This window comes from Cygnus atratus, chromosome 15 (genome assembly GCF_013377495.2).
Source record: "Cygnus atratus isolate AKBS03 ecotype Queensland, Australia chromosome 15, CAtr_DNAZoo_HiC_assembly, whole genome shotgun sequence".
Classification (NCBI taxonomy): Eukaryota; Metazoa; Chordata; class Aves; order Anseriformes; family Anatidae; genus Cygnus; species Cygnus atratus.
In genome coordinates, this window is record NC_066376.1 from 3,737,753 (window position 1) to 3,765,384 (window position 27,632).

The following is a 27,632-nucleotide window of genomic DNA, read 5'->3' on the forward strand; positions in this document are numbered from 1 at the left end:
GGAGGATGTGGCAGAGGGATGTGCCCTGGGGAACGTCACTGCGAGCTCAAACCACAGCGGGAATTTGCTTTCTTGGTACGGGGAGGCTGGGTCATCTCTGCACGGGGATAAAGGCCGGCAAAGGCGTAAACCCGAGGAGTGATTTGAGAGGAACTCTTGCTTGGCAACCTACCGGTCCTCCTGCCTTTGCCCAGGCTTTTCCAAGCACTTAATCTCTACTCGATGCCCTGTGCCCTTGTTGTTTACCACGTGCAATTAAACCCTGTTTTGATATGTACAAGTATTTATCCACTTGTAGCTTCTGAAAAGGATCCCGTCTCCTTGGCACTCACAGGAACACCAGAGGGGCTTTGTTTTCCCGCTGTGATGAGGGACTCCTCTTGCCCTGAGTTAGAGATGAATTTAGAAGCTGGGCACGCTGCGATCAAAGGTGCCGGCCGGCCTGCCATATCGAGCTGGAAAGGGTCGGGTAGGTTCAGCACCCTGGGGTGTCAGAGCTGGGACTTCACAGCTGGTGTTGACGGGACTTGTCCGGCGTCCGAGAGGCGCTCGGTGCCCGAGCGATTCGGGGAACTGTGCTCCTGCACCACCGCCTGCCTCCCCCGCACCTCTTCTCTGCTGTTCCTGTTCCGAAAGCTGCGCTGAAGCAGGGACTGGGGAGGTGACGTTCCCCTTGTCCCCGCGGTCCTGATTCGTCCTGACAGCAGAAATTACTTGCACACGTGTGCTGAGACGGTGCAGCAGCCGTGGTGCGCCGTAGTCGCGTGTTCGCATTAAACCAGCTTAAAAAAAAAGGAGCAAAACCATCATTGGATATACACAGGAAAAAAAATCTCTGCTTTATTTTTTTTACTTCTTTAAGCGACGTATGACCAGCATCGGTTAGGATGGTAACAAAAATAGTAAAAAAAACAAAACAAAACAAAAAAAAAACCTTTATCTTCGTGTTAGAGCAGCCGCGGGGCTGGCTGCCCACCGGCCCGGTGCCCCGTGCTGGCTGGCAGCCGGGGGAGCGCGCGGGCGGCTCGCGGGGGGCTCGCGTGGCGCGGGGACAAAGCAGGCAGGAGCAGCGGAGCAGGGGCGGGCTGGCGGCCGGACACCTTCCCGGCTGCCTCCTTCATTTGATCTTGAGATCCTTCAGCGTCGACTCCAGGCTCTGGAACGAAACCGGGGGTGGGGGGGGGGGGGGGGTCGGTGACCGTCTGTGTGTGGCTTTCCAAGGCAAGCAGAGCCCTGGAGGTGGGTGGGGGGTAGAGCGGGGCTGTCCCCTGGGGTGGGTGCTGCTGGTGGACCCAGGAGGTCCCAGCTTGGTCTCGTTTGGGCTCGTTTTTCAAGCCCTGAGGGCAAAGTGGAAGCCAGGAGAGAGCGCTCGATACCTATGCAAGGGGATGGATGCCCCAGCCTGGCTGGCTACAAACCCCCCCCGATGGTGAGCTGTAAAGTGCCCCCCAGCCAGCCCCAGCTCGACGGGGATCCCAGCGAGGACCCCAGGGACAAGGTGTCCCCCTCCTGAGCACACCGAGGGAGCACTGATTGCAATTAGAGCTGTGGCTGATGAGGGTTTGACACTGGATGCTCCCATCCAGGCGGAACACCTCACCTTGACGTCCCAGATGCTCATGCCGCCGTCCATCCCCGTGGTGCAGAACTGCGAGCAGTTGGCTTTCCCGCCCGCCAGCACGGAGATCTGGCTGTGGGGCACAAAGAGGCAGCGGTGTGGGGGGGTCAGCCTGGAGCCCTGGGGGCTGCCCGGACCCCCCCCCTCAATCTCCCCAGGGATGCTCCAGGGCCGGACAGGAACACAGCCAGGGGACGATGCTCTGGGGCCAGCACCCCCAAGCAGCCCCAGGGTTACCCAGAGCTAAACCTGTCCCCCCCCCCCCCAGCCCTCCCCGCCGTGCACCTGATGCTGTTCTTGTGCACGGTGTCCAGCGTGGCGTTGGAGGTGTCCGAGCTCGCTTTCTTATCCAGGTTCTGGAAGCGCTCGCGGGCGGTGAGGCCGCGCTGGGAGCTCTGCTTGGGGACGTCCAGCTTCCCCCCGAAGGTCAGCGTGCCCTGGCCCTCCTCGTAGGTGAACAGCATCGGGTAGCAGTCATGGCCCTGGGGGGGGAGCCACAACCCCGCTCAGCACCACCGCGGCACAGCACCACCCCGGTGTGGTGCCTGCCCTCAAACCCAGCCCGGACTCACCGCGGCCACCAGGCTGTTCTCGGTGATGAAGGTGACGGCCAGGAGGGGAAGGGTCTCGGTGCAGAGGGAGGCGACGCTGCGAGGGAGAGAGAGTCGTAAGAACTGAGCCAAGCCCCTGTGCTGAGCTTGTCAAAACTCATGACGAAAGTGGAAGATGCAAGACAGCACGGGAGCAGCCGAGGGGAGCGGGGCTGAATGGGGCCAGGCTGTGATGCTGCAAGGAGAGGCTGTGCCTCCTCCTCCTCCTTCTCTTCTTCCTCCTCCTCCTCCACCCAGCCCTGTTCAGTCTTCACCTCCCCCCCATGCCGTCTCCATCTCCACATCATTTTGGGGGTCAGCCCAGCTCCAGCCCCAGGAAAGCAGCTTTCCTGGGCAGCCACAAATCCCCGCGCCCCATAGCCCACCCCGTGGTGGCACCCATGGCAAAAATCCCCCCTCCCAGCTCCCCCGAGCCCCCTCCGCACCCCAGCCCCGCTTACGCCATCTTCTTGTTGGCATCGGCGAGGCAGAGCGTGCTGTCGTGGCTCACCCAGGCCACGCGGGTGCCGCTGGCCGAGAAGCAGATGCTGTGCACCCACCCGCAGCTGCTGCTCGACTCGAACATCAGCTCCCCAAAGGGCATCTTGGAGCCCCACGGCGTGGGGCTCGGCCGCTCCTCCACCTCCTTGATGTAGGCGGAGAAGATCCTGGCGGGGGAAAGAGAGCTGTGATGTCCCCCCTGCCCCGAGCGACCTCCGTCCCTGCTCGTCCCATGCTGTGTCAGGACGGGACCCAACACCATCCCTGGGGGTCCCCCCTCGTTGTCCCCCTGCCCCTCACCGGCACTTGAAGTCGCAGGAGCCGGCGGCCAGCAGGACGTTGTTGGGGTGCCAGTCCAGGCTGAGCACCGTCGAGCGGATGGGCTTCTTGATGTGCTTGCAAACCCACCTGCGGGGAGAGCAGAGGCGTTGGTGCCCCACAAAACACCCCACTGCCCCCAGGCACCCCCCTGGGCTTGCGGAGGGCTGGGGGTGGTCAGGGCTCCAGGTGTCTCCCCAGGAATTGCTCTGGGCCACCAGCCCGTGACAGCAGCCGGGGCATGGGGAGTGCAATATCCCCAGCAGTGGGATTTGGAACAGCTCCCTCCATCTCCCCATCAGTCTCCTCATCTCCATCCTCCTCCATCTCCCCCTGTATCACCTCCACATCCTCATGTCTCCTACCACCCAACCCATCTCTCCATCCATCCATCCATCCATCCATCCATCCATCCATCCATCCACCCACCCACCCACCCACCCTTCCCTCCCTCTCCCCACCCATCTATTTCCCCCGTCCCACCCCGAAGGACCCCGCGAGCCCTTGGCCAAGCCTCACCAGTCATTCTCCTGCTCGAAGTAGCAGATGGAGATGAGCCGGGAGCCGCTGCCCACGGCGAACTTGTTCTCCTTGGGGGACCACTTGACGCAGCGGGCGGCCCGGTTGATCCGCAGGATGACCAGGGTGGGCTTCCAGACGTTGCCCTTCAGGGTCCAGACGTAGGCATTGCGGTCGGTCCCGCACGTCACCAGCCGGTTGCTCTCAGGAGCCCAGTCGATGCCTGCAAGGCAGAGGGGGCAGTGGTGGCGTGGGGGGAGCCGTGCGGATGGGATGGGGATGGACCACGTGGGGATGGAGGCCACCTGAAGGCAGAGATGTTCTGCCTGCTCTCTGACCCCAAGTCCCTCTCTGTCCTACTCCTCCATGCCATGCCATGCCAGCCATCCCCGTCCCATCCCTTCTACCTCCTCCCATCCCATCCCATCCCATCCCGTCCCTCCCACCTCTTCCCATCCCATCCCATCCCATCCCATCCCTCCCACCTCTTCCCATCCCACCCCATCCCACCCCACCCGATCCCTCCATTTCTCGGTGCCCTCTGACCCCCTGGATCAGTCCCAGGAGCACCAGACACAAGCTGCTCCCTCCCCACCCTCTGCACAACCCCATCCAGAAGCCACTGGTGCCACCAAGTGGGGCTGGGACTGGTCCCCCGTCCCCATCCCCTCGGTCCCAGGGGGACTCACCCGTCACCTGCCCGTTGTGCTCCTTCAGCTCGTGCACCTTGCTCCACTTGGCGCCGTCCTTGCGGTAGATGTGCACCTCGTGGTTGTTGGGGCACAGGGCGATCTCTGCGGGGGGGACAGCGGCCGGGGCAGGGCCCCCACCTGGGTCACGGCTCTGCTGGTGGCGGGGACAGGCTCCGTGTGTCCCCGTCACCCAGGCTCGCTGGGGTTTGCCCGGCCCCATGGGCACTCCTCCACACCCCGCAGCCCTGCATCCTCAGGGTCCCGGTGTGGCAATGTGGTCCCAGGGGACCCGCGGGATGGGACGGGATGTTTTGGGATGGCTTGGGATGGCTGCGGGTGCTCAGCGCCCGCCTGGCCCCATCCTGCCCCGCCTGCCCGGCACGCTGCCCCGTCGCAGAAAGCCCTTTTTGTTCTCTCCCACATCCCCCGCTCCGAGGCCGGGAAATGCCATCGGCCATGAATCACCCGCAGAGCTCCTCCGCTCCGCTCTGCTCTCCTCCGCAGTGCTTCACCGTCCCTCTCCGTGCTGGAGCCGGAGCCGTGCTGACACCCCCTGCGTGGGCTCCGTCCCGGCAGTGGGACTGAGATGGGGAGGGGGATGCATCCTGTCCCAGCCCCAAAATCCATCCACGGCAGGACCCGCAGCCCCCAAATCCGACCCCATGCCAGCTCTGTCCCACCCGGGGGGACATCGCTCAGCCCCGGCAGGGATGCGGGGTGCCTGTCCCCACCCCGGCATGCTCGGTGCTTGGGGTCGTCCTCGGGGATTTTGGGATGGGGGACCCTGGTGCGAGGAGCTCCCGGTCCCAGCGGGGCTTACGGGTACTTACGGGTCCGGTCCTTGTTCCAGGCGTGGCAGCTGATGGGCTCCAGCAGGAAGCTGTGGTAGGCCATGGCGAGCTCTCTGCGGGTGGGACGAGACCACGTCAGGATGAGGCCATGGGGACAACCCCAGTGGGACACCTCTCCTTTCCGTCCCCCCAAACTTCCCCTGGAAGGGGCATGAACCTGGGGGGTTTCCAAGCTCACAGCCTGCCCAGGTGAGGCCGACGGGACCCCACGGAGCCCAGCTTTGGGGAGGGGGTGCTGGAGGAGACGCTTCCTGCACCCCGTTGCTCCCTGTCCCACGTGCCCCCGATGTCCCACCCCGGCCACCTCGTTCCCTGCACCAGGACCGACCCCCCCAGCCCCGCAGTCCCTGGCAGGAGCCCCCCCGCGCTGGGAGAGGCCGGAGGAAGCGGGGGCGCCCTGATAACGCCCTGATAACGCAGGAAGGCGGCGCGGGGACGGCTCCCGGCCACTTCCTAACCACGTCGGCACTTCGGCACAGCCAGCAGCCATCCGGGCACCCCAGGACCCTGGTGCCAGCCCCGAGCCCACCACAGGGTCCCCAGGGTGCTCAGCATCCCCTCCCTCAGACTGCTCCACCACGCTCCTTCCCCGCCTCTCATTTAGGAAGAGCCAAAGCCTGGCGGCGGAGGCGCCTCCGTCCCATCCAGTGACTAATCCCTTCCCCTGGCCGCTGCCAGGAGCCGCGGGACAGGGCGGTGGCACGGTGCTGAGCTCCCCGTGCCAGGGAGAGGGTGCTGGATGCGTCCCCTCAGCCACGGGGTTGGGGCAACGCACCGAATTTGGGGGACACCCCGGCAGGGCGTTACGGGTGAGGGTCCGTCACGGGTGTTTTGGTGTTTCGGGAACGCTCCCAGAGCGTTGCCAGTTTCTCTCTGGCAGCTAAAAACCTGACAGGGGAAGGAAAGAAGTCCCTCCTAGCTCCGTCCCTTGGGCGGAAAGGAGATGTGGAGCTCCACCACCTGCGCTCGCACGCAGAGAAATCCCAGCGGCGATGCGGGGTGCACGCCCTGCCCCTACCCACCCCCCCCCCCCCCCAAAACACCCAACCCCACCGGGGATGGACGTGGGCATCCCTCTGACCCAGCCCCACGGGTGCTGTGGGGCCGCAGGCACCCATGGGTGGGTGCAAGCCCCCTCCAGGAGCTCCCCCCTCAGTACCTGTGAGCCTCGGAGGGTTTTTTTTTGCCCAGAAATAACGCTGAGCACCACCACCAGCACCCGAGCGGGAGCCTTGCTTGGTGCCCCGCTGCGCACCCCAGTGCAGCTTCACCCCAAAAACCTCGCCCTGCACCCGGAGGAGACCCGGCAGCCCCCAGCCACGGCCCGGGGACGGAGCCACACCGCGAACACCGAATAAAATCGACGGACGGGGGCCGTGCTGCTGGCATTGCAAAAGATCTGGAGCAGAAAAATGTGCTGCATCGGGCTGACACCGCTCCGGGGCGGGAGGCAGGGGTGCGAGGCATCGATTTCCTGCTGAAACGCGCTGTAAGGAAATGGCAATGCCTTTTTTTTTTTTCTTTTCTTTTTTTTTTTTTCTTTTTTTTTGGTTGGTTTGGGTGCTCCGAGGCTTGGGAAGCTGCCCGGTCTCCTTCCTCACTGGGCTCATTTGTCACGCTCAGCCCCAGCTCTGCCGGCCAGGGCTCCGCTGCCGAGCCGTCGGAGCGGGGAGCGGAAGCTCTCAGAGAGAAACTCGGCTTTCGGCCGCTGCTGCACCCGTCAGCAGCTTACGTCTCGTTCCTGCAGCGCCGGGCTGGCAGCCTCAGTAATCCCCTGCTCATGCCCCGGGCAGAGCTGTGCAGGAAGATGCCCCAAAATTTGGGGCTGCCCTCGCCTCCTGCTCCCCCCGCTCAGAGGCAGAGGCTCTGGAGGGAGGGAAGGGGCTTTTGGGGGACAACAGAAGGCGGGACTGGGGATGGCCACAGCTCGGTTATCTTCCCCGCTCAGCCCCAAGGCGCCGAGAAGTTGGGAAACATCCTTGGAGGAGATAACCAAACCTTGGCAGGGGCCGAGCAGGAGGAAGCCGCGCGCTGAAGCTGCTCTGTTTTCACTTCTGCCCGAGCCACCGAGCCTGGCGTGCAGCCACCAGGCCCCCCCAGCAGCACCCATCCTCTGCCGAGCCCTGAGGCTGAAGCATGGCCCCCCCCCGGGCACCCTTCTCCTCCCCGTGGTGCCCGTGGGGTGTCACCCACCCTGCCACAGCCATCCCGGGGGGGGCACCCTTCCCTGCACCTCGCTGTTGGTGCGGGTGCCCCAGGAGCCAGCCCGGCCCTGGGGAGCCATCGATGCCCCCAGGCGTGTAGGGGGCAGGCGAGGAGCAGCTCCGACCCTCCTCTTCCTCGTGCTGGGCAAAGCTGGAGGCGGCTGGTGGCCGGGGAGGAGAGGACACATCACCCCCAGCTCCCGCTCTGCTGGCACCAGCCCTTCCCGGGGCACCCTCCCCAGCACCCCGGAGCTCACCAGCACCAGAACAAACCTCAAAACTTGCCACCAAAGCTGGCAACAAACTCCCGAAACACCACCACGACCAAACCCACCAGCAGCGAGGCGCTGCCTCAACCCACCTCGGTCCCAAACCGGCCCCCGTCCCAGCAGGGCTTCGCCCCCTCCCTGCGTTCAGCAGCCGGGGCGCGAGGTCCCCCCGGGCGCAGCGGGACGCACCCGGCTCTCCCGGCAGCCTCCCCGCTCCTTACCTTGCCGGGCAGGGCGAGTTCGTGGACTCTGGGCAGTCGACACGAACCGGCCAGCACGCAGCGAGCGGGAGTTGCTGGCTGCCCCGCGGAGGCAGCCCGACTTCCCTTTTCCTCTCCGAGAAACGCAACCACTTCCTTACGTGGGCGTTGGGGGAGCGCGGAGCTGCTCGGCGGCCGCCCTGCCCCTGCGAGCGCCAGGCCTCTCCGCCGCACGTGGACGGGCTGCCGGCCACGCAGCGGCCCCGGGATGCTCCCGGGATGCTCGGTGGGATGCGGGAGGACTTCAGCCCGCGTTGTACCAGAGCCCACCCGCGGGGAGAAGCGCGTGGCAGCGTCGCATGGGGAGATGTGGGGCTCGGCAGGACCTCGCCGTGCTGGGTGCCGGTTCCTGCATCCCGCTGTGCCCAGCGGGACCGAGCCGGCTGCGCCGTGCGCCTACACCCCCTGCACCCCTCTTTTTTTTTTCCTCCTGCTTCAGAGCCAGCTGGTTTAAATCCCGTTCTCCGGGCGACTCCTAATTAAAGAGCTGGGAAAGGAGAGAGAAGCTTCAGGTCCTTGCTGCCCTGCTACAGCCAGGGTGAAGTCACACACGGGGATGCGCTTCCCTCTGACCCCAAAAGCAACCAGTGAGGGGATGTTCACATTGCAGAACCAGGACAGCAGCGCATCGGGGTCTCACAGGGGGAGGACAGGGTCCTGGTGGCATTTCCCAGCTGCAGGAGGTGGATGCAATAACCTTGTATTTGTTAAGCCACAGAGCTGATCCCCAGGTTACAGGTCAGCCACAGGTAAAAGCTCTGCGGGGTGGCGCTGAGCAGGTAACTCATCTCTCCCCTGGTCCTAAAACCTTTCTGAAGTTTTTCCTTCTGCCTGCAAATTTCCTCCAGTCCTCTCTCGGTTATGAGCTGCTCTGAGTCTGCTCTCGACCAGGAGAGTTCAGGCTTTTCCAGCATCCTGCTGCTGCCTCTTGCACCAGGTACCTGCAAAGACCTGTGCCAAGAGCAGCAGCTCTCGTCTGAGCAGGACGGGAGGACAGGACAGGAGGACGCAGTACAGGACAGGAGGATTCAGGACAAGTCACCATCCCTCTGCCTGCCACTTCACATCAAACGCCTTGCAGGCAGGGGCGTGCACGAACAACAGCTCAGTAACTCCCGCTGCAGGAATTGGGGTACCTCCCTAACCAGAAGGGGAGAGGAGCGTCAGCCTCACCCCAGCACTGCCTGCAGAGCACTTTCTCATCTCCTGTGGCATTTCCTCATCGCTTCTCGAGGCTGCTCCTGCTGCGGCTCTTCCCTGAGCCGCGCTGATGAGTGCAGCGAGCAGCCTGCACTGGAAACCCACCGGCTTCGAGCGCTGCTTGGACTTCCCCAGTCGGCCACCCACGGGGGATTCAGCAAGCGCTGCCGAGCCCGGGGAGGAAGGAGCAGCCCTGCTGGATCTCTCGCCAGATCCCACTCAAGGTTTGACTAAACCATGTAACTGCTTTCACCACCGTTTCCTTGAGCGGAAAGATCCTCCTGCACCCACTGCCGCTTGTGGTGGAAAGCTTGGGGCCTCTGCTGAAACACCCCCTGCACAGACAGGGGAGATGCCAGAACGGTTTTTTGCTGGGAATGATTTTGGAGGTGGGGAAAAGGGATGAAAAGCGGCAGTAATTCTGCATCTTTTTGTTCGGAGACTCGGAGCTTTCAGACAGGCCCCCGGGCACAGTCTCTGGCATCCCTGCTCGCGCGCAGCCCCCTTCCTTGCCCCTAACAGTCTGCTAGCTGGCACAGAGCAGCGAGCACATGCAGCCAGCCTGTAATTAAGACTGCAAAACCACGAGCTTTCTTGCGAACATTGCTTTCAAGGGCACCGTTAACCCCAGCACATACAGCAAGCCTGGTGCTGCAGCTAGCTGAAATACGGGAGTGAATCCTCACCCACACTGGACACGAGGACACCCCGACGGTGTTAGAGACGGGGGAGGCGAGTGAGAAAATGGCAGAGGCCAAGCAAAGCACCTGCCTTCACGTGGCTCACAGGAAGAGGAGACAGAATGGCAGCAGGACATCCTGCCGGACATCACCTCCGGCCCTCAGACGGCACACAAGGTGCAGAGCTCTTCCCTCCCCACCCACGGGACGGTTTTAAGTTGAAATATGCCTCGAGTGATGGTTGTTTATACTCCCCTCGCTCCGTCCTTTTCTAATATAAATATCTCCGCTCTGTTTTTAATCTCAGATTTCTAGCAGACGCGTCTCTCTCAGACAGTAACCTAGGGCGGTCTCATCAAACGTGAGTTCGGCGGCTGGTTGGAGCCAAGAGGCTCCTTTAACCTTCTCTGGCTCGTTCATGCAGAAAAAGAACACGGCAAAATTTAGAGATCCATTTTCTCCACTCTCTCTTTAGATGATTTTTTTTCTCTTTTCTATTATTTGGGCCATATCTTTGAGAACACAGTTTTTAATAGACTTCTTGGAAATTAAACAGCACGCTTTCAAAAGTGACTTCAGAAACAAAATCATTACTTCCTGTGAGATGTAAGTGTCTAACACTGTTCGCAGAGATGAACAAATCCAAGCCCGTGCCCCTCCATCCATCCTCCAAGGCTGGCAGTGTCACTTTGATCCAGAAGACATTTACCTCCATTAGCGCTGTGTCCTGGCTGATAAACCCAACGCCCCCCAAGTCATCGTACACAGCAGACCACGAGACTGCAAGCTGAGTAAGCAGTTAAAAAAGCCGTTATTCTACATTTAGAAAGGAGAGGAAATTGCAAAGCCATATTTGATCGCCAGGGGAAGAAGGTGGGAGACAAAAGAAAACCGAAAGGAAAACAGTCCGTGCCCTACATGCAGCAAACGCTGCACCTGAAAATGATGCAGCTCTGCGAGGGACACGGTTCACTTTCAGAAGAACACGAGCAGTTGTCAGCTTTGTGAGCTTGCCTGCCACCCTTCCTTTTCAGTCACTCAGAGCTAAGAAACGAGCAGTGTATGAAGAAACACTCCGGTTCCAGAGGAAGTGGTAAAATTTAGTCATTGGGTTGTGTTTTTTTTTTTAAGACACTTCTGCATTTTCAACAGAAGTGACAAGTCTTAGGCCTTATAAAGCAATGCTCTGAGCCAGGTAATCCCCTCCAAAGCACGGCGTGAATCGAGCCTCAAGGCAGCAGTGCAGTTAATCTTAACTGGACTGCGTGAATAAAATAAGTTATGTGCAACTGCCTCAGTGAGCTACCAAGGCTGTGAACTGAGCTTCAAAAGACTGTCACCTGGAGACAAAGGATCTGTGCAGAAGCCAGTGTACGCTGTTACCTCTGTTAAATGTGCTTCATTTCTCCACCGGTCATTATAAACACAGAGCTTTCTGGGCTGAGCACTCAGCTCTAAGACGACGTGCAGGTCTGTGCAGCTTCATGGCCTTACAAAGTGATTTGCTTTTAATTCGTCTTCCCTAAGATCCGACTCAGCAGATTTTCGCCTCACTTTCCACACGCAGCCTTCCACACCGTATCCTAGGCCCCACGCTGTGAGCAGTCTTTGTACAAATCCCTAAAGGTAACTACAGACAGTTCTGGTCACTTTGTAAAACCACGACCCGCTAAGCAGACAACGAAAAAGACATTCAGGTTAATTTGCTGTTATTATGACCAGATAAAATGCCAGGCAGACAGAATTAAGAGTCAGTAGGACAAAACCGTTCATCCTCAAAGATCATCACCTCAAGGGAACAATTCCCCTGAAAGAAGCCTAGCTGAACCTTCACATCCAGATCTTCAGTACTTTAGATCTTCATCTGTTAACCTGAAACTTTCGGTTAAGATGAACTCTTCCTGTTTTAAGGCTATAAAACACCAGTTCAGGGGGTTTCTACACTCTTTATCTGAGTTCATTCCTATAACATCCTTTTTTAAATAACTATTAATGAGCATCAAAACACAAAGAATCTGTTTTTCTTTTTTTATTATTATTATTATTTCTAGCAGACAATTTACATAAAATTCCCCTTTTAAGTTAGTGATTCATAACTTCCTGCAATAAACTACTTAAGGAGCAGCTTTGGTAAAGAATGGAATGAAACAACCAACTGAAAAAAATAAAGAACAATCACAGCTGATTTTGAAACCAACACAATTCACCAAATTTAGATTCAAAAGAAAATCTGCCAAGCTGTATTTTCTCAGTGTTTCCAAATATTCCACCTTTCTCCTCCCTTTTCGGGTTTGTGCAGATGTGGGAGCTGCATTCTGTCAAGCAGTTTGTCCTGCTAGATCACGGAAATCCATCTTTACATGATTCGTAGACCTTGAATAGAAGACTCTAAGGTCTTGAAAGAGAGAAAATTTTAAATCACAGCCTGCTACAGTATTCTGTGTCAAATAATTCATTGTAAAGGCTGATGTTAAGAAAAAAAAAGAGCAAAACAAACAATACTTGAGATTACTCTTATTCAAGAGCCAGAAACCACTATAATTATTAATTTCAAACTCACACGCATAGGCCAGTGGTTCCACTCCCTCCCCCTGAAACTGCATTCAGACAGTTCATATACTACCTCAATTTCTTATCCGGCCCCTGTGCCCACCAGAGCATTCTGGCATTATATATTATAAACAAACTATTATTTTCCTAAAAGCCAGTGCATAGCCTGGGCAGGTCAGCAGAGACCTCTGTTGGCCAGTCCTTGACAAAGCAAGCAGGTGCATTAAATCCCTTTGAGGTTTTGAATACAGTGTTTAGTGTATTTTCTAATTCGAGGTAATTTTTTTTTTTATTTTTTTTTTTTTTACCATTTTGATAAGTTCATTAAGAGATCACAGGACCCTGTTCTGCAGAAAGGCAGTAACCAGAGTCCAAAGGGACAGGAGCAAGAAGGGACAGTGGGCCTTGTCATACTAATGATCATTCCAGCCTGTGGCTAAGGTAAGGGCTGGAGAAGGAAATAATTAGTGGGATCCCTACAGGGACATTAAGTGATCCCATTAAAAAAATTAAGTCTGGATCAGCACCATCTGCTAAGCAAAGAGTATCTGCATTTACACTGAACCTTGAATCTGCCTTCCTTATGGGATTCAGTAATGGTCTTGATATTCCAGCCTGGATTTCCTACTGTTAATAAAACTCACATTAGGGTTGAGCCCTGGAAGGTGATACTAGAGATCAAGAAAAGTCACCACTGCAACCAGTTCACATAAACATGGCAGTAAAAGCATACCTTGAAATCCCAGATGGTCATTGCTCCATCAATGCCGGTGGTGCAGAATTTACGACAATCTCGTTTGTCTATCTCATAAATAGACACTTGGCTGAAAACAGAGAGTGATAGCTGTAAGGCAGACACCCATTCCAGAGAGCCAAAAAGCTGGGAAATTTGGGCTGAATTCAACTCTACTCTTCCAAGAGGAAACATGAGTATAGCAGAGCTTATGCTAGATCTTTGGTACAATGCTTCAGAAAAATAAGCAAAGAAAAAGGATGCTGAAAGCTCTTTTATCGCTTGGTGGCTGTAGTCTAAACATCTTCTTTGGAAAAAGACAAATTGCTTCAGAAACGTTAGCATCCTCTGGGCTCATGTTCTTTTTTGAATGCAAGGATATTTCACTCGATTAACCTGAATCAACCCTTTTGATGAATAATGCATATAGAAATAACATCTGAAATAAGTTGGTATGTGAATTCCTGCTTCAGGTGAATACTACTGACTGGATTTTGCAGTACTACCACCCTCTTGTGAATTATCTACATATTTGATAAGATAAACTGTGTTCAAGTTACAGAACACATTAAGCACGAGCAAACAGAAGTAGCATGCAGGCAACGTTAATGATTAACTTTACAAGCCTCCACGATTCCCAGAAACAGGCAGCTGTCAGTGAAAGGCTAAAATGGGAATGGGATACCAGCTACACCCATCTGGAATGGCAAATTCAAGCTCTCATAGGTTTGCGGTATGCCCTGTGAAACCGAAGCGATGAGGAGAGCATTCCTTCCCCTCATTCTGACGGCCAAGACACTCACGTTATACTGTTTTGGTGCAGTGTCTCCAGGGTAGTGTTACGATCTTCTGTAGTGGCTCTTTTATCCATATTTCGGAAGCGTTCCATGGCGGAAATATTGCGCTGGATGCTCTGTTTTGGAATGTCTAGTTTCGAAATGAAGGTCAGCGAGCCACGGTCATCACAGTTAAAAAGCATCGGGCAGCAATCATGGCCCTGCAACCACACATCATGAAAGCGTGAGAAGAAATGCAACCACCAGAGTTTCTTTTTTCTGCTGCTGTTAATTGCAGAAATGCAAAGACTGACACTACGGGAGATCTTGCTTGTTACTAACTTTACAACGCATGGTGTTTCTCACTCTCCAAAATTCTAAAACGCTCTACGAGGAGGAAATAATAGACACTTACAGCTGCCACCACACTGTTCTCAGAGACAAATGACACGCTCAGGAGTGGGAGGAACTCTGTTTTCAGCTGCGAAACCCTGAACACAAGAACATTTGTTAGAAGACTTCAGTGAAACCTCACATCTTTGGCTCCAACAAAAAAAATTAAAGAGACTGTTCCCACACAAGGATTATTGGAACAGAAGTCAGTGTAGCTCAGTTGTCCTGAGGTGACACCAGAAGGCTGTAATTTTTAATTAAAAGTTTTGACCTCATAAATTGTTCTGGAAGATCTATAAAATAAACTTTTTCAAGTGAAATGCTGAAAATATCTAGTATTTTGTCAAAACTGTGACTAGAGTTTAAAAGAAGAATACCTTCCCCAAAAAAAGTTTCAAATTGACAAAGCAATTAGTTTCATTTGCACAAAAAAACACTTGAAGTTTTAGTGTTTGACATAATCTTTTGAGGAGGAAAAAGCCTGTATGTTAGATTAGGTCATTTTTTGTGATTTTTATAATAAACGAGAAAGGAATTCTAGAACTTTATACCTAATTATGTCCTTAGCCAGGTACTTACATGGCTATAGCCATCAGAACCATAATTCAAAATTAAGCACAGCAATGCCTGAATGATCCACCAGGTACCTCTGCTACCAAAATCTATGTGGAATCTCTTCCTTAGTTAAAAAGCCATGGAGACCGAGAAGTTATCAACATCAAGATGAGGAACAGAAGGAGAAATTGTTAATAAAATGCTTTGCTGGATTGGAAGATATAAGTAGAAACCCTGCAGCAGTGTCTGAAGGACAGCATTTGGAATTAACATTTCATGAAATGAACAAATTATTTCCCAGACCCTGATTGGGTATAGGGTCTCAGTTACGGAGTGAGCATGTTTCTGCAGGTCTCTTGGATCCATTTACAAGGAAATGATTTGTTTCCAAAATCACCAGAGTGGAACATTTTTTTTTCCAAATGCTTTCTTTCCGCGCCCCCCCCCCCCCCCCCCCCCCCCCCCTTTTTCAAAATCAAATGAATGTGCCCTCACTGAAGAATTCTTAAAAGAAATTTGAATTATATAATCTAAAACTCTATGAATTCTACCTTATTTACGTAGGCCTCAAAGAGACTCCTGGAACGTACAGTAAAACTGTCAAAACTGGAAATAGCAGTCACAGCTTTCCTCTTGTAGCTGCGAGCACAGCATTCCACATTCTGCTTCTTTCTAGTGTCAAACATTTAATAGCTATCAGAAAGAGCATACTTACATCATATTTTTTGAGGCATCAGCAACTGACACAGTACTATCATGACTGACCCAGGCTAGGCGGTTACCGCTGGCAGAAAAACTGACACTATGCACCCATCCGCCACTTCCAGCGCCCCCAAATTCGGACATCAGCTGCCCAAAAGGCATTTTGGAGCCCCATGGTGTACTGGCTGGTTTTTCATCCACTTCCTTAATGTAAGCAGAAAACACCCTGCAAATAAAAAAATTCTGCATGAACACAGACATAAAAAAACCCACCCTCCTGGGAGCTGCATATCCATTTCACATTGGAGACAGCCAGATGCATTCTATTTCTACCAAAATAAAATTCCATATTATCTTTCAGCAGCAATCCACTACTGGCTGGGAAGATTCAGTATACAAGGAGAGAAAACAATAGCACAACGGGTGTAATGTATACAGGTTTCTCACAAATGCTCTATTTTTTACCTCTCCTTTCCAGAAGATGGCACAAAACCATACAATATCCTTACATTTTCCACTGTGCTAAGATTTCCCTTTCATCCTTTTGCGCTGCTAATAAGCTTCAGAGTCAATTCTTCAGTTAGAGGAAAACCAAGAGTTACACAGAATCATTTAGGTTGGAAGAGACCTCCAAGATCACCTAGTCCAACAACGTATAATTAGACACTAATACAAACACCGAGAAAATTACCCACTTTTTAAGAACATTGACTTTTTAGCAGGATTCCAAAGGGGAAAAAAAAAAATAAAAGATGTTCAAAAGCCAGCAAAGGGGCCCTGAACCACCTTAATCTGGCTCATTACTGAAAGAATGCCTTGAAAACCTGAAATACCATCATGTTTTTATAGTTTTTTTTCCCAGCGCTACAATTTTCAAGATATGTTTAAATAGAAAGCCTCCCCCTTTCATCAAATTCCTTCTGCATGATTCAGACATGCCACAATATGGTGTTCTCGACTGTTACCATGGAAGTTACAAGGACGTCACAAACATAGGATTAGAGTCCATAGAACAGGAGGAACAAGCGAGCTATGCCATACTACTACCAGAGAAATATTTCAGTTAAAAAAAAAAAGCAATCAAATATTCACGGTTGCAGCCAAACACTAAAAGGAATTATTTTATAGTGAGTTTAAGGAAATGTTGCTTCCCCTACCACCATTCTATTTTTTTTTTTTTAATCATTTACATATATGGGGTGTGCACTTCAAAAGGTGCCTATTCAATTTATTCAAATACAGCTGATCATTTGGTACGTGAAGGGTTTAACTGCAGCTATATTAGGTACAGATTTTCAGAGAATTAAGTACGAAATTATGCTCAGCTATATCAGTTTAAATATAATCTAATGGTAATCCTTCAACAAACTTAATTTTATAGAGCCGTCTGAAAGGATGGTTCTCTAAATGTATGGAAATAGGACAAGATGTTTAAAGCAGCAGCCTTTGACACAAGGCAGAAAAAGCATTCCTAAGTAGTGAGAGACCTTGAAGATAACTATTGGTTTAAAAAAAGTCTTTTCACTTCCTCAGCTTGAAGGCCCTAGCCTTCAAAGAATATTGGGAAATGACTTTCATTCCTGCAGCAACGTTGTTCAAGCAAGACTATAAAATTCACACCTATATGGTGCTGTTAGCTACGTACATTACTAAAGACAAATGTAAGAGGAGCTCATCTAGGCCAGCCACCACAAAAACTGCTGAATACCTATCAACATGGAGTCTCTTCTGCCCTCCATTCTTTTTCCAAAATGTCTCCCCACTTAGGTGCTTATTAGGTGGCAGTGGCTCTGGCAGATCCAGTTCATAATTTTCTTCAGAACCACCTATCAGAACAGATGCACACTTCAGGCCCAGATATCTTTACCATCTTTAGTACGTAACTGAACATTCCCTAGAACTGGAATTCTGCAGATCTTTATTCATCATTTAGCAAAACAACATTCTTTCACGGGTTTGGGGAAACAACAGAAACACAAGCTCAGTACCAATCTCCACAACTTTTCCTTTCTTCCTTTAATATTCCTCTATGGAGATTTCTACACTAAAAGCAGCAAGATTATTAAATGGCTCATCCTATGGTATAATTTAAATGAGAGCAGAGAGTTTCCCAAATATTTTAAACCAAGATCTGTTTTAGTGTTGTGGTTTTTTTTGTTTGTGTTTTAAATATACACCATTTTCAGACAAAAGATGTAGGACAGAATGAGTTTCCTGATGGGAAACAAGAGACAAAAGTAAGTCTTCTAGAAAACACACCTAGGAAATTGACAACCATGTCTTGACTTTCTTCAAAAAAAGTTAAATCATAATGAACAGAAAATAATTCAATTCCAGTTTCTCAAAGTAGGGAAGAGGAAATAATCAGGGATCCAACGTACGTAATAAGCACTGAACAAGGCTTGGAGACAAAACAGCAAAAGAACAAAGTAAAAGACATGTATCAGCTGACCTAATGTCAGAATCCCAAGATGCTTTATGAACACACACGAGAAAAATTCCCCATGTGAATAGCAGCTGCTTCTGGAAGATGAATGAGTACTTTTTACATCACGTTTTTTTGTGAAAGGAAGTGAATGCTTACAGTTCATTTAATTAAAACTGGAGATAAGGCAGGAAAGGGAGACAACCCTCCTCTTCTTGCCCAGCTGCTATTTAACATCTCTCCTTACATAAAAAGGTAACAAAGGATTGACTGTAGATGCACGTGTTTCATTCTGAAATAAGAAATGCAATAGTTGGTCCCACCTCCCCCTCCCACTCCTTCTTAGTCATTTTTAGTACACACTTTGAAGCTTAAAAATTGCCCTATTACATAAAGAATTTAAGAAAAGCAGCTTTCATTATTATTCAAGGTACAAGTGGTTAAGTAAAATATGAATTAAAATCAACCACTCTGTGTACAGTTACCCATGTAGGCTTTGTTGCAGCATCCCCAGTCACTGAGCACAAAGCAACTTGCAGAACCTATATCCCTCATGGTGTAACTTCACAATCAGTTTGAAAAACCACCCCATCCACCTCACGTGCCCACCTGCTTATACCAGCCTTCTTCCTAGCGTCCTGCAAAAACGGTGTTTTGTTGCACTGAGTTTCAGGTGGATCTATTTCTTGACCTTGCTCACGACATGGCTGCAAGAATGTTAAGGCTAGCATGGGCAAAGTGGAGTGAACAAGTGACTCAGGAAAGAGAAAGGTCAGGTACCTCCTCTGCAAGCTGCAGCGTTAGGATATTGCTTTTAATACTCTAAATAATTAGTAGTGGTGTTTTTCTACAAGATAGCACCTGTAAGTCTAATTTCAGACTAACAACTCAGCACTCATTGCACATATAATAGCAGTACTTCTGTGTACTGCTAGTAAAGAAACCCGCCAGTTCACTAAATTCAGGTGTACCCCCAAGAGATAAATGTTAGTAGCCGAAGTGTGCATGCAGCAGTGACCCGGTCAAAATCTCTTAGGCTGGACATTTTATTCTGGTAATGACATCAGTATGTGCTGAGCTATCTTCTATTTTGATAGCAAATGTGTGATCAACATGCTCGTGTTACTAACCAGCCAGCAACCCAAACTTATTTCCTGATGCTTTATTCTTTCTCACCTGCACTTGAAGTCACAAGATCCAGCAGCCAGCAGAACGTTGTTGGGGTGCCAGTCCAGGCTGAGGACAGTGGAACGGATGGGCTTTTTAATGTGCTTGCTCACCCACCTAATTTAAAAGAAAAGACAAGATTTATATATGAAAATATTTTACTGGATTCCCCCAAACCCAAGAAATATGCCTCAAAAAGATAATTTCTTGCCAATGACTAAACACATCGGTTTAGCAAGAGAACCCACGTTATGCCCAAACCCTTCATATTCCCTTCTACAGTCCATGAACTCTATGTGGTTATCTAAATTAAAATTGTAAATACAACCAACAAATGTTGAATACACACATCTTCCTCTGAATCCTTTTCTCCTTCTAACTAATTTTTATAACACATCAGACGGAACTCCTTAACATGAGTTTTGCACAGCTTTGACCGTGATATTGAGCTAAGGAGCGTTATTTTATTAGATCGCTGAGTACACTTCCTCTCCAGCTCCTTCCAACAAGTTTTACAGTCACCTCTCTCTCTTGCCAACTTTTCTACTGTTCAATAGAACAATAGTTATAAAGCCGAACACATAGATGGGTGAACTGCCAATGATATACCTCAATTATTTAAAGTATAATAAAAAATGGATTTGCTTGAACCATTTACAAAGTAGTAAGGAAATCTGTTATTCACTGGATGGCCTTTGGGATAATGGTGCTTTTTCTTTGAATTTACTTCCATCGAGCACAAGCAGTTTTAAGGATCACATTAAATTATTTGTCTTCAGCACAGGAGGGGTTTCATTCTTCTGCAGACGAGGCAGAGAAAACATTAATAACTGAATATACTGGAAAGTAGAGAAGTCCACAACAAACTAAAGAGAATTTTGCAGATGGTCTCATTGTTTAACATCTCCATATGGGAGAATGCACGCAGAATTGTGGGAACAGAGACCTGTGTTTTTATACGTTTACCCAAAATAATAGATACTTAAAATGCCAATGGTAGAAATATTTGTGCTAGTCCCGTCTGAAATCTATGAACAGTAACAACAGATGACAGAATACAGAACAGGTAGGTGACAAGCTTGAACATCTTCTAATAGACCACCCTGGAGATAACTGACAGCTTGAATTCTTTAATGACAATAAATGGACCAAAATAATCAATATAGAAGAAAGACTTGAGACAAAGTTCTTCACTCATTCTGGAAAGGGCGTGGGGCAAGAGAAAGCATTTCTCTTTTTTCAACCACACAGCTGTGGTAAAGAAATTTCTACTCTGCAGAAATTCTAGCACTTTTAAAACAGCAACATATGTTTATGGCAGTCAACGAGAACACACCCATGCCAACACGCAAAACCTGAAAACAGGCCAAGTCAAACGCCTCTAGGTGCTACACTACAGTAAAGAAGTAGAAGGAGGAACCTTTTCCCTAGGATGTAGAAGTCTGTGAAAGAACTGATGAGGACTATCCCTCTATGTTTCCTGAAAATTTTAGAATTATTAAAAGAGTAACCTGGTTACCACCACCAATCTCCAGGCTTTTAGCTTTCCCAAGTTGACCTTAAAGGTATAAATGGAAATAAAACAGCTCACCAGTCGTTTTCAGATTCAAAGTAGCACACAGATATAAGTCGAGCTCCACTTCCTACAGCAAATTTATTCTCCAAGGGAGACCATTTCACAAAGGTGGCTGCACGATTAATTCTCAGGATGACAAGTGTTGGCTTCCACACGCCGTCTTTCTGACTCCAGACATAGGCGTTACGGTCGGCACCGCAAGTTACGATGCGATCGCTTTTGGGAGCCCAGTCAATACCTGCAATTTAGACTTCACGTTAATAATCCTTCCCATTTATACTGTTTGCTTTATAGTAATTCAAAACAGAGAAAATCTTGTAGCCTTCTCCCACAGAGACAGTTAATAATGTTACGTTACCACTCCCCTTGTTCACTTATTCTCCAGGTACCATTTCGAAGTGTTATGGATATCACGTTCTCCATCTAGCTTTCATCAAAATCGCAGATCCCAAGCTTCTAGATTCCACAGAGAATTTGCCCGCTAAGGAAGCCAGCTCTGATAGCTGGCCAACAGGTGGAGCTCTGCAGACTGGCTAAAATCCGTCCACAGGTACCCTTCAAATCACTGACTTCTGCAAGAGGCTGTTTCAAACAGCTGAAACCCAGCAATTCTAAAGCTCTGCACAAACCTCTAACAGAGCCGTCTGCGCGATGCCAGACCGCAGTCATGATCTAAAAGTTTAGATAACGGGGTGTTTTTCCCCCAGTTAGCAGTTATTGATCTTTATGCACTGATACAATCTTTATGTTTAGTCCCTGCTATTTAAGCTGTGCTGTGAGAAAGAAAAGTTTACCAAGCAAAAATAACACATTCAAAGAATAAAACAAAATGAAACCTTTGATAAACCTGCCATTGCTTCTTTCCCTTTCCTCTGCACCGAAGGACATTCTTAACTGGAAACTCTCGGGGCGACAGTATTTTTCATCTTTCTTTAGCATCCGTATTTGAGATGCAGGGTGCAATCCTTAACTCTACTGCCACAAACTTAGATTTCAACTGTTTTCCGTGTTCAGTATTAAAAACATTAAAAGTTCAATTCTGAGGCAGCCTGAAACCACAGTTATACAAGTCAGTCTAGCACTGCTTACGAAGGAGAGACCATCGTGCCTCTTTTTACCCTACCACCTCCCCTGCACCAGCACCAGTGTCCTGATCCCTTGGCAAGTTCAGATTTTCAGCTTAGCAGAAAACCAACCCTGCAAAAAGAGTGAATAACATTCTTACTGTACGTGAACAGGGGCAGCTCAGCACAAATCCCTGAATCAGGACACAAGAAGGCAAGATTAGGGACCTCGTCCCTTATGATCAGAAGTCAGAGCGGCAGCAGCCTCCTGTCAGAACCAACAGGCAGTTTCATCAATCTCTCTCCTGTGTCTAACCACAGTTTATGTCCACTCTTTAAGACAACCACAGCACGTAGTATTCCAAAGGTATATGCCTTGCTGGAAAGAGCTCCTTTCCCAAGCCATGAGTATTTAGCTTCTCTCTAACACCAACAAGTAAAAGAAAAATGCAGAGAAACATCTTTGGGGAATGGCACGTCATTTGTAAATTCAGCCCAAGCGGCCCTTCACGAAAAAGCACGTACAGTTGTGCTCTGACAGCAAAACCCAGACAAATTGAATAAAGTTCCTGCAAAATGCTGTTGGGCAGACAGTTCTGCCCATTAGTGAGTTGAGAACAGAATAAAGGATATTGCTGTTTTGGGCAGGTGCTTGTATTAATTACAGTCACTTCCTTAGAGAAAAAAGCCCTCATAAAAGCATCTCACACACACACAAGTAATATAAAAGACTACCACAGAACAATGACCTTTTAAAACTAACACTTTGTGACTCGTTGTGCCAGCCCTTCTTACATTTTCATTGGGGCTCTACAGATACCGTGAGTCTGCAGTAAAACGTGCTCAGTCTGCTGCAAGTCCAAGACGGAGCACTTTGGGCAGAATTTTACCTCAGAATTGTAGTTTTCTTGAAAGACCAAATTTCCAGCCACCAACGAGTAATTGTCAAAATACGAATTATAACCAATCCAATCTCCTCCCAAACACGGACAGAAGAGGCATTTTTTGTTATCTTGCTTTTCACTTTGCAAAGTCACGCCAGTTCTTAGAAGGTTTCTTTCCTCATGCACCTGACTGGAAAGGTGCTCCTCTTTTTGCTCACTGAGGATGTGACATTTTTCTGCATCAGCACACAGAAAGGGAAAGACTGTTTCCCTTGGCAGCCGTGGTAATTAAAACACTTATCAACCCCTTGCCAGAGTGCTGTAGCAAAGAGGAAGGAAAAATGTACTGATATGAACTTGGTGCAATGAATCCCTACGAAAGGACATTTATTGCTGTCGGAAACCAGAAACCAACACTTGCATAATTCATGAAGTTACAAGCCAGCACTCGAAAGGGAGCAGCATGTAGCACCAGGAGAGTTTATGACACAACCAGATTACTTCAGGAGACTGAAAGCTCGATCTCATTACGTTATTGGGGATGAAAAATAAGCAATAGTTAAGAAAGAAAGTCTCAGTTACTCTACCAAAATGTCTGGAAACGGAAGAGAGCTTTTCTTCCTAACAATCTCAGCACGCAGTCCAGGAAAATGCTGCAAAGCTCTCCATAAAGTGGGAATGCCAACCTATAAAAAGATCTACTTACTCGACACTTGCAGATTTCCTGTTCAGATGCTCAGCTGGGGAAAGCAGGGGGCGGACACATTTAAAGTCTGGCACAGCACATTCTTCTCTTACCTGTAATGTGCCCATTGTGCTCCTTTAGCTCGTGAGCTTTTACCCACTGGCTCCCGCTCTTCTTGTAGATGTGGACTTCATGATTATTAGGGCTAATGGCGATCTCTTGAAGAAGAAAAAAAACAATCCAATAGTACAGAAGGCTTTTTAATACCACTGTACATGGAAAGATACATACTTATACTATATACATTATACTTTTCCAGTCTAAAACCTGTCTTCTCAATTTTCAGAGCATTACATAGGTCTTGTAACCAAACAGCTAACGTCCCTGGATAATCTCAAATAATCACGGTCGTAACAAGATCAGGAGCATACTGAAGAGAAATACAGAGCATTTTGATCCAAGAACAGTTGAAAGACTGAATTAAAAACGAACACGGTACTTACGAGTACGGTCTCTGTTCCACGCATGGCAGGTGATCGGCTCCAATAAAAACTGATGCAGAGACATTCCGAGTTAAAGGCGTTCCTATGTTGTAAAAATTGAAAAAGCTGAAGGGTGTAAAAGTGAAAACAGAACTATTCAAAATTTAATAGTTATCGAAACAACAATCAGTCTTCATCACTTCCAAAGGTTGCTCCAGCCCAGTATAATTCATTTACAATGACACTTGCTCAGTAAATATGCTAAGACCTCTAAACAACTCCTTTTGCCACACATCCTGACACCTACAAGAGGCCAATAAATTTTAACTGTTCTGCTCACTATAATTATTTGCAACTGCTCTAAGATGCCCTCGCTTCTTGGGATATCCTTAGAGGTGAGAGAAGAGATTCTTATGAAGAAAACTAAAATTGTGGGATTACAATATTATAACTAAATAGACCTAGTGACATATCTCAGTGAATTGATTCAAAATCCTGACACGTATCAAGGCTCCCAGCACTTCAATGACATCTATTATTCGATCTATCAGGAGGTTAAATTGATGTGTCCAGAACACTGATATGTAACTATAATCCGCTGATATGCTATTTGATTTTACATGTATCCTAGGGAAAAATGACTAAGATCAGTAATAAATTAATTAGTAATTTCTACAAATTAATCCTAGCACTTAACTGTTTTATAGTTAGGATTTTGTCCCCATGAGATTCAAGCAGTGAAAGAACAAGCTGAATTCTTCTCATTTGTAAATATTTTGTTTAAAAGAAATCTAAATAGCTATTTTTTCCTTTAACTTATGGCTGTAAAAAAGACAGTGCTGAACATCTGCAATCGGGGGTGCACTGCCAAGCGATCACAAAGCTGTTTAAAATACCGTATCGTGTTCTACGTCCTGCGTTAATCACGGGCAGCATACGCGGATGGAAGATAACTCTGTAACAACTCAAGGTCACCTGTAATAATTAAAACGCGCATAGCTCGACGCATACAACGCAACTCGGATTTATCAATTCCTCCTTCCCTATATTCCAGTCATTTTCAGGGCAATTTCTCCTTGGCTGATGGTACAAAGTCTTCTTCCCCCTACATATGCATCTAAAAAGAAAAATCTCTGTGATGTCACTCCAAGACATCCACACCCATTACAGCCTGAAATTACAACATACCCAAGTATGGCCATGTTAGCAGAGGGTGGAGACTTCAGGACAAGGTAGGAATTTGGAAGCAAACAGGAAATGAGTGGCAGTCCAACAGAAACTCAGGAGTGAATGAGAGATGAGTAAGCCCGTAAGGAGCCGAGCAGTTACTATCACTCCGCTAGTTTCATAACGAAGCGGAAAGTGCTGAGTCTTGGGGTCGAGATGATACAGTACCCCACCAATCCACATAACTGGAAAGGTTTTTTTCTTTTTTCAAGAAATCGAGCACTGTTATCTTAAAGAATTATGACTTACAGTTACATATTAAATGTACTCTAAATGTACATATTAAGTTACATATTAAATGTACATACAGTTACATATTAAATGTACTCTTTTGGCTACGCGAGCTTGAGGGCCAGTTCATGATTTTAACTGGCATGATTTTCATTTTTCTTCTACTCATCACGTTCTACAGATCAAACAAAACTATTAAGTAAACGCAGCCCCAAGCAAAATAATTATTATTTTTTAATTAGTGTGAGAACACTGACATAATCCGAGTTACCTCTGACCTTGGGCAGCCATGATTTGAGATTCCATGTGTTAATATAAGCAAAACGCGACTGCAAATTGCTTTTTCCACGATCTTGCTTTAGCACATGCCAGCATTCAGTAGCAGTACACTTCCATATACAGGAAAAGTTGAAGAGCTGGGCGACCAACAAGGAATGCTCAGCCTTTTCTACTCTTTCTGAAACAAAATGTAAAAATATCCCATCTCCCCTCCCCAAGGAATGCAGCTATTTCAAAACGCTTTCTAATACAACCCTGGTATTTATTTTACAGGCTGCCCCTATGCATGAACACCCCTGTCCCACCCCAATAACTTCTAGTTCAGGAATTTTTAGTCCCTAACCTACAGGCTGTTCCCAAAGCTTCCATCTAGCCAAGAGACATGACCCATTCTTGTCTCAAGGACCAGAACCTGTGGCAAGCTACAGATTTCGGGTTTGGTAACAGGTTCACAGAAAACAGCAGTGATGATAATCTCAAAAAGCACAATTATTTCATTCACCTGGTCTGACAGTTACAACAGTATTTTCTTTGGGAAGATAAATCTTTATGAAATCTTACAAATTGCGTTTCACTAGAAACGTAAACTCACATTTTGCTAGAAAACGCAATTGGCTCTATGATTCTTGACGTTTCATCTGTAGTAACCTCCACATTATTTTCCTATCAGCCAACCTCAGCATCTCACTTAGGAAAGATACTGTTCTGATAACTTTGTTAGCCAGGTATTTAACGCAGCCATCCCTGATCTTTTTTTTTTTTTCTCCTCTTCCAAATGCAAAGTAACTGTCCTTGAACATCAATTTCTTTTTTAAAAGGGGAAAGAACAGAAGTCTTGCACCTTTACACAGCACAAGCTTTTTGAGCATGCAGGCCGAGAAGCTCGAGGCTGGGAAGCACAGGACTCAGCTGCTGTCAGCTCTCAGCGGGGTGCAAAATCTGTGGCACGAGGCCATCCCTGGACAAGCGACGAGCAAGGATGCTGATTCAGAATTAGAGACTGCGTACATGTGTGTGAGAGAGAGCAAGAGTGAGAGAGAAAGAGAGGGAAAGGGCTCTTTTTAGACCTCACCTATTTTCAGAGCACCTTCAGAACACCGCTTTCAAACCGGGGGAAGAGAAGCACCCCTAAATAAAGGGCTGCCTCCTGCTGCTGTCATTCCCTCCCGAATCACCCAGCGCAGCCTTCCCACGGGGGTGACCCCTCACAGGCCAGCCCCACAACACTGTAAGCGCTACGAAGCTGCTTTGGGGTGGCTGGCTGGCTGCGGCCCTGCCCTGCTCCCACAGGAGCATGGAACCGAGGCTGAAGTGGGTCGGGGGGCAGAGGCAGGAGGATCGGGGGGGGCTGGGGGGGGGGGAATGGAGGCCGGGGCAGGAGGGTCTGGGTGAGGGAAGGAGGCCGAGGCAGGAGGATCGGGGGGTGAAGGGAAGGTGGCAGGAGGGTCGTGGGGGAGAAGGAGGCCGAGGCAGAAGGGCCGGGGGCGTACAGGCCGAGGCAGGATCCGCCCGGCCGAGGCCCCCCCGCGAGGAGCCGCCCCGCTCCTCCCCCCCCCCCCAGCCCCCGGCCCCTCAGGAGGCCTCACCACCCCCCCCCGCCGAGAGCTGCCCCCAGCCTTCCCCTCCCCTCTCCTCAGCGGCGGGGCCGGGCCCGGCCTCCCCCCGGGCCCTGAGGCGCCTCCCCGCCGCCATCCATCCCCTCAGCACCGGGGGCGGCGGGGCGGACAGCCGCTCCCCGGCACCGGGACTCACCTGAGGCGACGGGACCGGAGCGGGACTCGCGGACTCTGGGCAGTCAACGCGACTCCGCTCCGGGGACCGGGACCGGGACCGGGACGGGGGCAGCGGCAGCGGCCGGCGGCGGAGGCCGGGGGGGGGGGCGCGGGGGGGGCGGCCCGGTACTGACAAGGGAGCCAGGAAACGCGCTCTGCGCATGCGCGCCTCCCGCCCCCCCCCCTCCCACCCACCCCGCGGGCCGCGCGTGCGCCGCCGCCGCGCTGCGGGGGCGGGGTGAAAGGCGGGGAGCGCCGCGGGGCTGCACTGCGCCTGCGCGGGGTGGAGCGGGGCGGGGGGGGGGTGCGCGCGCGCCGTGCCCGCGCCTCACGCATAGACACACAAAGGGAGGGGGCGCGTGCGCAGTGGGGGTGGTAGCGCACCTTTGGGGGGGCGACAGTGCCTGAGGTGTGCTGAGGAGCGAAAGA

The 27,632-nt window shown here is 50.1% G+C and overlaps 2 protein-coding genes and 1 long non-coding RNA gene across 12 annotated transcripts in view; 1 reads left to right on the forward strand and 2 right to left on the reverse strand.

Moving 5' to 3' along the window:
- Nucleotides 1–809: 809 nt before the first annotated feature.
- Nucleotides 810–8,363, reverse strand: ARPC1B (actin related protein 2/3 complex subunit 1B). Of its 3 annotated transcripts, none has more exons than XM_035563515.1 (10): nt 7,784–8,363; nt 5,069–5,142; nt 4,236–4,340; nt 3,547–3,769; nt 3,010–3,117; nt 2,670–2,876; nt 2,191–2,266; nt 1,904–2,100; nt 1,601–1,691; nt 810–1,156 (listed from the first exon to the last, which is right to left on the reverse strand). In XM_035563515.1, exons 2-10 carry the CDS (start codon nt 5,130–5,132, stop codon nt 1,118–1,120), a joined length of 1,110 nt encoding a protein of 369 aa, XP_035419408.1. In that variant the 5' UTR covers nt 5,133–5,142; nt 7,784–8,363; the 3' UTR covers nt 810–1,117. The 3 variants fall into 3 exon arrangements, with proteins under 3 accessions (XP_035419408.1, XP_035419409.1, XP_035419407.1); XM_035563516.1 differs by lacking the exon at nt 7,784–8,363 and adding an exon at nt 5,865–5,972; XM_035563514.2 differs by having other exon boundaries at nt 4,236–5,142; nt 7,784–7,942.
- A 3,353-nt stretch (nt 8,364–11,716) lies between these two features.
- Nucleotides 11,717–27,323, reverse strand: ARPC1A (actin related protein 2/3 complex subunit 1A). Of its 4 annotated transcripts, none has more exons than XM_035563509.2 (10): nt 27,184–27,323; nt 23,716–23,797; nt 23,326–23,430; nt 20,595–20,817; nt 19,013–19,120; nt 15,425–15,637; nt 14,177–14,252; nt 13,789–13,982; nt 12,986–13,076; nt 11,717–12,097 (listed from the first exon to the last, which is right to left on the reverse strand). In XM_035563509.2, the coding sequence occupies exons 2-10, from the start codon at nt 23,777–23,779 to the stop codon at nt 12,059–12,061; spliced, it is 1,113 nt and encodes a 370-aa protein (XP_035419402.1). In that variant the 5' UTR covers nt 23,780–23,797; nt 27,184–27,323; the 3' UTR covers nt 11,717–12,058. The 4 variants fall into 4 exon arrangements, with proteins under 4 accessions (XP_035419402.1, XP_035419405.1, XP_035419404.1 ...); XM_035563512.2 differs by lacking the exon at nt 27,184–27,323 and adding an exon at nt 26,504–26,523; XM_035563511.2 differs by lacking the exon at nt 27,184–27,323 and adding an exon at nt 24,670–24,785.
- The window catches only part of LOC118256494 (uncharacterized), a 37,394-nt gene continuing 36,280 nt past the window's right edge, over nt 26,519–27,632 (forward strand). For 4 of the 5 annotated variants that reach the window (XR_004781248.2, XR_004781250.2, XR_004781249.2 and 1 more), the window contains exon 1: nt 26,578–26,659. This is a non-coding gene — a long non-coding RNA (uncharacterized LOC118256494). Of the gene's footprint in view, nt 26,660–27,632 lie in introns of all 5 variants that reach the window. The other variant, XR_004781247.2, reaches the window with a different exon arrangement.

Excerpts from the sequence above, each read along its gene's own strand:
- ARPC1B (XM_035563514.2), bottom strand. The coding sequence starts at position 4,458 with ATGGGGCCGGGCAAACCCCAGCGAGCCTGGGTGACGGGGACACACGGA. Across the intron at positions 3,770-4,235 it reads GCACAACGGGCAGGTGACGG|GCATCGACTGGGCTCCTGAG; the intron begins GTGAGTCCCCCT and ends TCTGCCTTGCAG. Across the intron at positions 2,877-3,009 it reads TCCTGCGACTTCAAGTGCCG|GATCTTCTCCGCCTACATCA; the intron begins GTGAGGGGCAGG and ends TTCCCCCGCCAG.
- ARPC1A (XM_035563509.2), bottom strand. The coding sequence starts at position 23,779 with ATGTCTCTGCATCAGTTTTTATTGGAGCCGATCACCTGCCATGCGTGG. Across the intron at positions 20,818-23,325 it reads GCACAATGGGCACATTACAG|GTATTGACTGGGCTCCCAAA; the intron begins GTAAGAGAAGAA and ends TCTAAATTGCAG. Across the intron at positions 15,638-19,012 it reads TCTTGTGACTTCAAGTGCAG|GGTGTTTTCTGCTTACATTA; the intron begins GTGAGAAAGAAT and ends TTTTATTTGCAG.